At 42.1% G+C, this 10,955-nt stretch overlaps 1 protein-coding gene across 1 annotated transcript in view; it reads left to right on the top strand.

Annotated features, from left to right (window-relative positions):
* Window positions 1–1,512: 1,512 nt before the first annotated feature.
* Window positions 1,513–10,955, top strand: part of HHLA1 (HHLA1 neighbor of OC90) — a 44,894-nt gene continuing 35,451 nt past the window's right edge. The window contains exons 1-3 of the mRNA XM_005564089.4: window positions 1,513–1,568; window positions 7,324–7,423; window positions 8,443–8,502. Coding sequence (XP_005564146.3) covers window positions 7,345–7,423; window positions 8,443–8,502 — 139 coding nt within the window. The 5' untranslated portion in view covers window positions 1,513–1,568; window positions 7,324–7,344. The remainder of the gene's footprint in view (window positions 1,569–7,323; window positions 7,424–8,442; window positions 8,503–10,955) is intronic.

Raw genomic sequence — 10,955 nt, 5'->3', positions numbered from 1 at the left:
TCTGGGACATCAAGTAGAGACAACTCGTTGAGGAGTTTTGCCATGAAGGGAAAGAGAGAAATGAAGGAGGAGCTGTAGGGGATGTAAAGTCAAGAGGACTTTGATTTTGTTTAAGTAGAAAGAATAACTGAAGAATAGGAAGGAGCGAGTCGTTAAGAAGCCTGGGGAAAAGCCTTCCAATGAGAAGGAGCGGCCAGTGCAAAGTCGCCGTGGCTGTGAACAAGGGAAAAGGCCGCATGTGATATGGGTAGAGACTTAGGGAGGGGGCAATTGCAAGAGTCTTTGTGGCCAGGGTAAAGAATTGAGATTTTATTCTAGGTGCTGATGAAAGCTGTAGAAGGATTTTAGGCAACGTAGTGACATGATCTTGATTCATGTTTTAAAAATATTTCTCTGACTATGTATTGCATGATTTCAGTGAAATGAAGTGTTCAGAAAATAAAAGCATATAGAGATTGAAAGTAGATTAGTGGTTTCCTGGGCCTGGTGGGGGTGGAGGGAATGGGGATTAACCATAAATGGGCAGGAAGAATCTTTCTGGGGTAACAGAAATGGTCTCAAATTAGAATGCAGTGATGGTTGCACTAAATTTATGTTGAATTTTACACTTAAAATGGGTGAATTATACCTTAATAAGGTTTTTCAAAGATTACTATGCCTGATATAATGGAGACTTATTTAGGGAAGCAAGAGTGGTAACAAGGTGACAAGCGAATGGCAACTCCAGTCGTCTAGATAAAAATCATCAGTCTTGAACTCTGGCCCTAGGAATAGAAGGGGTCAAGTTCTTCTAGGCCAGGAGTTGGCACTTTTTCTGGAAAGGGCCAGACAGTAGTAAATATTCTAGCTTTGTGGGCCATATGGTCTCTGTCACAGCTACTCAGTTCTGCCATTGTAGCCCAAATGCAGCCACAGACAATACATAAATAAATGAGTGTGGCAATGCTCCAATAACATTTTATTTGTGGACACTGAAATTTGAATTTCATACAATTTTTGCATGTCATGAAATACCATTCTTCTTTGATTTTTTCAATCATTTAAAAAATATAAAACCATCCTGAGGTTGCAGGCTGTATAAAAACAAGTACCCCGCTGTAGGCACCTGCTAAAATCAACTACAGCCCCCAGCCCTTTCTTCAGAAGACTCCGGCGGGCCTGCATGCCAGGTGATGCTTGGCCCACAAACCTTTGCAACAGGAAGAGAGAACTCATCACCTAGGGACTCCTGTTCTCTCCTTCAATACACGTAATTACTGTCAGAAAGGTTTTCCCATCCCATGCTGAATCAGTGCATTGTCATTCTGCTCACGGATGCTATTCAGTTCATTGCATGGGCATTTTTCTCCCTTGGAGTTGATCTTCTTTCACCACCCCGAGTTTTTGGTAGGATTATTATTCCATTTTTTTCCCAAGGGGATTTAAAGCAATGTTATCAAGCCTTTCTCCACCCCCACCCACTGTATCTTTCACTAAGAACTCATATAAACCCCATGGCTCTGACCTAGCTGTTAATCTTTCTAGTTATTTAAGTTCTTTGAAGTCAATTTATCCTTCTCAGAAGATAGGTAAGTAGTATACGGTAGGTATTTTAAAACTCTTTTGGTTCCTCCTCCTCTTCAAAGCAAGAAGCCAGCTAAAGAATTCATCTGCTATAATCCTGAACTCTGGGTTCCTGGATACTGAAAGATACGAGAGCAGTTTCTATCATCCAATATCTACATTGCATTTAGCTAAGACTCCATCCCTTGATCACTTGATCACAGTCTATTTCTTGCCGTTGTTCATTTTAAGCTATTGATTAGAATCTTAAGGCAGTCACCAGCTGGAAGGATGGTTTCTCCTCACATCTATGATAAAAGAAACATAATCTTTAATCCAAAGCATTGGAATGAGGATGAAAGAGTACGCTAAAAAATGACTGGCAGTGAGGCAACAGCTAAACAGTTATACTTTCTTACTCAGCGTTCAACCAGCAATGGATTTTGGCAGCAAACAGACTGGACTTCCAATCCTGGCTCTCCCAGATGCATTCCTTTGGGCCTTATGTTTGTCTGAGCCTTGGTTTCCTGAAACTATAAAATAAGAATTACAACAAGTCATTAGTAGGGTTGCTGGAAGGACCAATGGGTTACCATATGTAAAACTCCTAGCACATCAGATGGTCAACAAATATTAGAATCTTCACTTTTCTGTCATTAGATGTTTTTTAAAAGCCAGCACCGCACTTTTTGGTGTTCTCTCACAGCTCATGGAGCCAAACTACCTAAGTTTGAAGTCCAGGGCTGCCCCTGCCAGCTTTATGACCTTGGGCGAACTGTCTAGAATCCCTAGGCTCCTGGTTTCTCTTCAAGAAGGGGGAGCTGATATCTACATGGAAGGTTACTGGCTGAATGGACCGTCGTAATACCTCAGAACATGTGTCACTCACTGTGGCTAGCCCACACCCGCTGACACTCCAGTGTGTATTTCCACCTCTCCACAGCACACCGAAATGACGCTATATCTGATCCGGCACCTTTTGACTGCAGAGATCAGTGAGAAAGGCAGCTTTACTCATCAAGCTGAACTAACCTTGGTTGATTTGGGACTCTTGTTGATTGGAGGTAACACAATGTTTAATTAAGACTCTAGAGCATTTGCCTTCACCATCCACACTCCCGGCTTCAGGGCTGCTGTGATAAAACACACAGACATATTGCAAATTAATTTCACAAGACTCTTGGGTGGATTCTTGGCCCATCAGTCACAGCAACACTTCTCCCGGGAGTGTGACTGGATTTCTAACCCTTCCACTTCCCAAAATGCTTTGAAATGGCCATTCTGTTTGTGTTCAATATCAGACTTTTTACTGGCACTCCAAGTTGGTATTTTGAAAGCAGGAGAGTAAAACAGAACACTGTGGAAAAGATACTTTAGTATCTGAGAGACCATGGTTCAAATCCCAGTTCTCCTGCTTAGAAATCATGTGACTGGGAGCCGGGGCTACACCTCAGAACCCTGGGCCTTTATCTTCTATAACTCAAAGATCAACGCCTGTCTCATGGGATGCTTGAGAAGTTGAAATAACAGATTGTGCTCAAAATGGGAGGATCAATACATTGTACTCTAGGGGAGGAAACTCCTGTTTCCTCTACTCTCTTAGGTTCAGTTTCTGAGGTCCTGCAAATTAAACTAACAAAAGATAGACTACAGGAGAAAAATGGTTTTTTCATATGCTTATAGGAGTCCTTACAAAATGAAATGAAAACCCTAAAGGGAGCCAGGCACGGTGGCTCACACCTGCAATCCCAGCACTTTGGGAGGCTGAGGAGGGTAGATCATGAGGTCAGGAGTTCAAGACCAGCCTGGCCAAGATGGTGAAACCCCGCCTCTACTAAAAATACAAAAATTAGCCTGGCGTGGTGATGGGCACCTGTAATCCCAGCTACTCAGGAGGCTGAGACAGAAAATTGCTTGAACCCAGGAGGCGGAGGTTGCAGTGAGCCGAGATCACGCCACTGTACTGCATCCTGGGCGACAGAGTGAGACCTCATCTCAAAAACAAACAAACAAACAAAAAAATCCTAAAAGGGCCATCAGACTTGGGGACTTATACATCACTTTAACAAAAAGGTGAGAAATTTGTGGAGAAGTGACAAGACAAAGGAAAAGAGTTTTGAGCTTCTAGAGGCAGTATAATGTGGGAAGGAAATATATGGGGAAACCAATGGAAGCTAAGGCTTATTTTTGTGAGGTTTATGTGCCCACTCAGCACCCACTTTCCATCTTCTTCATGGCCATAAGACTCTCCCCGGGAGAGAGAATTTCTCAGAAGTGTCTGTACATAGTCAGGTAGGAGACGCTCCAAGAAGGCTTCTTTCTGCCTCTGTTGATTCTCAGTGGCCTTCCACTCAAAATAATCCACGTGACCAAAGCCACTTATTAGGGGATAGTATATTTTGACTGGCATATTTTGATCCCCTTCAATATATAATTATTGTGGTCCTGTCATCACGTGACTTGCTCTTCTTTAAGGGTCATGGAAGAAACAGAGATTTATAAATAATTATCCAATAATAATCATGAGAAATGTAGTGAAATAATGACAACTTAATTTTATGGTAAAGTTTTGGATATCTAATTCAGTCTTTTAAAGATATAACTTTGAGGACTCACTCTATCATATGAAGAATATCGTCTGTCTTGCTTACTATTGGAGTACCAACATCTTTTCTTATTTTTATTATTATCACTATATTATGTTGGTGCAGAAGTAATTGAGGTTTTTGCCATACTTTAATTCTATCACTTTATTTGTTAAACATTTATATAGCACTTGCTCCGTGCCAGACGCTGTCCACTGCAGTCTATCAATGTACCATATTTTAATCCTCAGGACAGTCTTGGGTGAGGCACAGAGGGGTTTAGTAAGTTGCACAGCAGAGCCAGGAAGTAAACCTAAGCAGTCCTCCAACGCCAGGGTCTGTGCTTCTAACAACTATGCCATGAGCTCCACAAATGCTTTTTGACTGAGTGAAGGTTAAGTAAGTTAGCCCAGATCACAATGGCCAACTCGAGATTTAAGTAAAGTCTGTCTGACCTTAAACCCGGGCTGCCTCCCTGTCCTAGACAGTCCCAGAGTGGCCCCAACTTGCAAAGGGGAGCATAAGGCCAGATAGTCTCAGTTTTACTGTCAGTTGAAGCCTAGCCAGTCTGAAGTGTTCCTTTATAAAACTCTCCAATTATCCAAACTATGGATGTTCCAAATATTGCATGAGATACACTAAGATATTATTCATTGCTATCAGAAATTCAAATTTAACTGGGTGTCCTATGTTTTGTACTTGTTAAATCTGACAACCTTAATCCAAACATATAGTTGACTTGGCCAATGACAAAGAATTAAAAAACCAGGGAGAAGTAAAAATGCGTTTTTCTCCAAGAACAATATCAGTAGGAATTGTAGTCTTTGAGTAATAAATCTTAGCATGTTGGCTGGGCACGGTGGCTCATGCCTGTAAACCCAGCATTTTGGGAGGCTGAGGCGGGCGGGTCATCTGAGGTCAGGAGTTTGAGACCAGCCTGACCAACATGGAGAAACCCTGTCTCTACTAATAATACAAAAATTAGCCAGGCAAGGTGGCGCATGCCTGTAATCCCAGCTACTCAGGAGGTTAAGGCACAAGAACCGCTTGAACCCGGGAGGCTGAGGTTGCAGTGAGCCAAGATTGCACCATTGCACTCTAGCCTGGGCAACAAGAGCAAAACTCTGTCTCAAAGAAATAAAAATAAATAACTCTTAGAATGTTTACTCTTAGTAGATGGAAGAGGGTGGTTAACATAATGAAGCAGGAGTCAAAAAGAGGGAAATGTGTAGCTATTATATAAATGTAAATAATGGTTTTTCTACTATAAGGTTTTACCTTTTAATTCCATATGCCTCTGGTATGATGCTGAGTCCTGAAATAGATACAGAAGAAGAAGGGGAGAAAGAGGAGAAAAAAGAGAATGATAAGAGAATGAGAAAGAAATTGAGATTCCTAATATCTACCATATTCCAGAGATTGTAGTAAACATATTTCATTGCCTCATTTAATCTTCACAAAAATACCTTCAACGTAGCTATGACTCTGTCCATTCTACACATGAAACTCAAAAGGGAAGATAATGTTTGCACAGTCGTTGAGGTGCCAGAGGAAAGAATCCTTCTTTAGCAGGAATTGCCTGCCCACCTCCACCCCCTGTCACCCTTTGCTAGAGAGAACACTAAGTCCTGGCTTCACCAGGTGCTTGCTGTCTCTCTCCTTGTCTCTCTCTCTCTCTCTCTCTCTCTCTCTCTCTCTCAGTGGAGAATTTAGCACAGCCAGCCTTGAGTGTGAATTAGCTGAGCACATGTCTACATCTTCTAAGTTACTAAACAGCCCAAGGGAAGTAGCAGTGTCTACTCTGTCCCTGTGTCTCCAGCCTGAGCTTGATGCCTGGTATGTGTTGTGAGCATAACAATGTGCCAGGCACTGGGCAAAATGCTCTGGATTCGTTATCTTAAATCCTCACAAAGACCCTGTGAGAGTTCTCTTAACTGTTTTGCAGATAAGGAAACTTGATATTCAGAGAGTAAACAGACTTATGAGAATAGGCGAACTCCACGAAAGCCCCACCTTCTTGCTTCCTTGTAAGACCTGTCTCTGTGTGGGGTGGCACCCAGAACAAATGCCAGTCACATATCTATCAATAATTTAAAAACTATTTAACTGTTTCTGGGATCTTTTAAGAAAATTCCACAGGGGCTTCCCATTCCTAATGGACAGCAGAACTTCTCAACATGCAATTTGCCCTGAGGATGCTCCCTTCCGGCAACATTTTTCTCCAACCCAAGCACAGATTCTCTTGACTTTTCTTCCCTCCCAATTCACCTTCCAGAAAAATCCATCCCTCTATCAATGGTAAATTTCTCTTCTTTTCAAATCATATCTGTGCAGCCTGTATTTAAGTTGTCATTACATTAATACCTACACAGAAAGACTGTGCCGTTATCAAGTATGAATCAGACAGTGTTTTGTGTGGCATCTGGCACGCAGGAAGTGCTCAATAAATGTTAGCCGTTATTCAATTTAGTCTCAGCTTTGCAGCTGTAACTATCATGATGATTTTGCATGGCAAATGCAAAATGAGAATGGCTGGCACAGAGTGCTGCAGAGAAGGAAAGAGATTGTGAACACTCATATACTCCTATGATGATATATTTTCCTATTTATGAGAGGAAGTGATGCTGTATTTGAAGGATATTTCCCATCTCAACAGCCAGAAAACCCATGGAAGAAACATTAATGCTCCCTGCATATGTATGCATCTCCCTCTATATTCCCAGATTTCCTGCAGTCATACAGGGTCATGTAAGTAATTTTGGTATGGGCTGCAAGCAAAAGCAAATGTGTTGCTTCCCGCCAAAGCACTTAAGAGTTGGTGCATAATCCCACAGCTCTCTCCCTTCCAGTGCCACAGTGAATCAAAGTCTAAGGAGGCTACAGTTGCCACATGGAGAACTACAGGATAGTGAAGCACCATTAACTGGAGTCCCTGAGAGACTGTGTGGAGCAGAGTTCCCCACCAAAATGCAGTGGATACATACTGCAAACAAGAAATCAACTTTTGTTGTTAAGCCCATTAAATTGTTGAGTTAATTTGTTACCTTAGCTTCCTAACCTCTCCTAACCTAGTACAAAGCCTTTTTCAGATTGTGATTTTAATGATTCCTCAGGCACTGTTCTCAAGGGAAGGTCTGCATCAATGTGCTTAGTAATCTAGCCAGTTTCCTCCAAGTGCTTGCTTGCTTCATTCCAGGTGGGTCAGAGTATCACAGGCATGCTGGGCTTCCTGTCACGTGGTCCTCCAGTGAGGCTGTGCGTGGGCCTGGCGTGTGTCTTGTCCCTTTGGAACACAGGTGGGTCTGGCTGGAGTTCTGGAAGTGTCTGTGTTATATAATAAGTTTGAGTATCCACTGTGCTTTAGAGAACCTCAGTAGCCAACATTTCTGCCCAGAATCCTAAATGCATTATTTGTTCAAAATGGCAAGAATAACTTCCCCATTTCTGTTTTTCCCTTGACTTTTTGCATTTGATTCCCATCTATGCAACAGAATTCTCTTCACCTCCACTGTTGCGACCTTTGTCCAAAGCATTATTTTCCTTTACCTGGACCATGAGACAGCTTTCCAAACCAGCTTCTCCTCTTGTCTCTCCATGACCCATTCACCACCAATCAGCCTGAGTGATCTTTTCATAAATCTTGTGATGTCATCTTCCAAGTTCCTCCCTCTTTTCTCTCCCCCTGCCCCAAATTATTCACGGGCTTCCTACTTCTCTCTGTGTAGTGTACCAGGTCCTTTTCAGGTTCTGCGTGACCCTGCCTCCCTCACCATCCCTGCTTCCTACCACCTTCACCTGTTTCATTCTTTATGCCCCCATCACTGTTGGCCTTCTTTCAATTCTTTAAAGTAATACTCATGCCTACCTCAGACACTGGGCTTGTGCTGTTCTCTATACATCAAATATTTCCCCAGTTAAATCCTACTCAAATGCAATTCATTCTTCAGAGCTCAGCTCAATGTCCCCTCTCAGGGAAGGCTTCCAGATTCCTGGGACTAGATCAGCCCCCTGTTACATACCCTCACCATTCTCTTCAAGGTATTCAATGTTGTTTTCCAATGTGTCTGCCTTTCCAGCACACACAATGCCTAGCAAATACTCGGCACTCAATAGCATGATCCATCATCAGTAGTTGGTCAACAAATATTTGATGACTAAATGGTTAAATGAATGAATAAACTAGATGTGGGACTAAATGTCACTTCACAATCCCAGATCATAATTCTCTCATCTGTAAAATGGGTATGTTGAATCAAATTATCTCTGGTATTATGTCTTGGTTATAATTACTCTGATTAAACCTTTTTTACTTTAGTGTCTGGTATCAAAGGAGAAGCCAAGAAAGAGAAGGGAATGACCTTTTTACCTACAACAGGTAAGTGGGTAATAAGGGCTCCTTTTCAGCTCACTGTTCTTGGACAAATTCCTTGACTTCCCCAAGCCTTACTTTCTCTACTGATAAGAAAGCAATTGTATCCACATCTAACACTCTAATAGTCACAACAATGGTTCCTGTGAGCTGCTCATTTCTTTTTGGTTCATTGAATCCTTGTGATCTTAATAAATCCACAAAGACTGTGGCATTCCATTGGTGATAGAAGATTTTATAATGGAAGGTATTTTTACTTGCCATAATCGCCTTTGTAATAATTTCATCTTTCTTTGGCTTTCCTTTTTGATGCTATGAAATTGACTTTGCAGTACAATGGTGAATACATTGCAACAGGAAGGACAAGAGGAGTCAGGGAAAACAGGTTTCTGTTTCTAAATTTTAGTAAACAAGCAGGACAATTTTTGGTATGGTTTTGGTGGAAATTATGTTACTTTTTATTTTTATTCATTTATTTTTTTGAGATGGGGTCTTACTATCACCCAGATGGGAGTGAGGTGGCACAATCTCAACTGACTGCAACTTCCACCCGCCAGACTCAAGAGATTCTCCCACCTCAGCCTCCTGATAGCTAGGACCTCAGGCATGTACCACCACATCTGGATAGTATTTTGTACTTTTGGTGGAGACAGGGTTTCACCATATTACCCAGGCAGGTCTCTAACTCCTGAGCTCAAGGGATCCACTCACCTTAGCCTTCCAAAGTGCTGGGATTACAGGCGTGAGCCACCAGGCCTGCACTATTTTTATATTCTCATTTATTTTTAATTAGTACATTCACGCAGTTCAAACAGCAAAAGGTACAAAAGTGTATAAAGTTAAAAGCTCCCCCAGCTGACAGCTTCCCTTTCCTGATAGCACCAATTGTACCAATTTATTGTGTATAAGTAGGATAACTTTCCATAAATATTTTTCCTATTTGAGCCTCCAATTTTCTCCTCCTTAAATGGGAACTACAATTCTTGCCCCACAGGTAATCATGAAGGATAAAAGGTGATAAAATACTAAGCATGAAGAAGTACAAAAAGTGCTAGGAAACTTCTATTTTAAAGATATTATTATGGTGGTCTTTTTATCCAAAAATAGAAAAATACCTCTTTGTAATCTGTCAGGGTACTTATTTGAAAAATGCTCTGTATTACATCCTATTCAAAAATCTGTGCTCCACTGGTGTTTAGTTCAGACTTCAAATATTGTTATCAAAATCCACTCAAGGATTTGTAATTTAAAAAAGGAGTGGTAGAAATACTCTTTCCTTGGTGAAAGCAATGGTGCTAAAAAAAAAAAAAAATGGTGCTCAGTGAGGAAGATGACACAGGGCCCCCCATTCTGGCTGGAAAGGTATAGGAATCCTGCCAGCCTCGTAGCCTGGGGCATCTCTGCTGCCTGGAGACCCAGAACTGACATAATCCTGGCCCCTCACCTGCATGGAGGACTCTGTTGCCTTGGCAGGTCACAAGCAAGGTTGATTGGTGCCTCCCGCAGATCTTACAGCAGCTGGTGAAGAGTAGACTGCTTAGGTAAAGTGCCACGCAGGTGCCTGAGGGGTTGAAGTGGCCTCACCCAAGCTAGAGAGCTGACTAGTTGGCAGCATTTGCCCTGCTTATTTATATCTGTCTCAGACTTCCTTTCGTTGTGACATACGCCCCTTGCCTCCAGTAGCCCTATTATGGGGAAGGGGGGTCAGAGTCCCCACCTACCTCTAACCCCAGAAGCTCTGTTATTTAACCAAAAAGCTTGACAATTGGTAAAAGGACAAATTGGCTTAAGCAGGCAACAGTTGACTTGACTCAGTTTCAACATGGTATCCGAAAAGCAGAAGACAGCAACTTAAATGGCCACTGACGGATAAACAAAAAAAGGAAATGCGGTATATACATACAATGCAATATTATTTGGTCTTAAATAAGAAAACGCTGCCATATGCAATAACATGAGTGAACCTGGAGGATAGTATGCTAAGTGAAATGAACCAGTCACAGAAGGACAAACACTGCGTGATACCACTTTCATGAGGTATCTAAAATAGTCAACCTCACAGAAGCAGAGAGTAGAAAGTGGGTCACCAGGGGATTAGGAGAGGGAAATGGGAAGTTTGCTGTCCAAAGAGTATGAAATTTCAGTTACGCAAGATGAGTAAGTTCTAAAGATCTGCTGTACAGCATAGTGACGATCGGTAACAATACCATATTGTGCAGTTAAAAATCTGTTAATTGGGCTGGGCGCGGTGGCTCACGCCTGTAATCCTAGCACTTTGGGAGGCCGAGGCGGGTGGATCATGAGGTCAGGAGTTTGAGACCAGCCTGACCAACATGGTGAAACCCCATCTCTACTAAAAATACAAATATTAGCCGGGCATGGTGGCATGGGCCTGTAATCCCAGCTACTCAGGAGGCTGAGGCAGGAGAATTGCTTGACCCCAGGAGGCGGAGGTTGCA

The sequence above is a fragment of the Macaca fascicularis genome, chromosome 8 (assembly GCF_037993035.2).
Source record: "Macaca fascicularis isolate 582-1 chromosome 8, T2T-MFA8v1.1".
NCBI lineage: Eukaryota > Metazoa > Chordata > Mammalia > Primates > Cercopithecidae > Macaca > Macaca fascicularis.
This window is presented reverse-complemented; position numbering and strand designations above follow the sequence as displayed.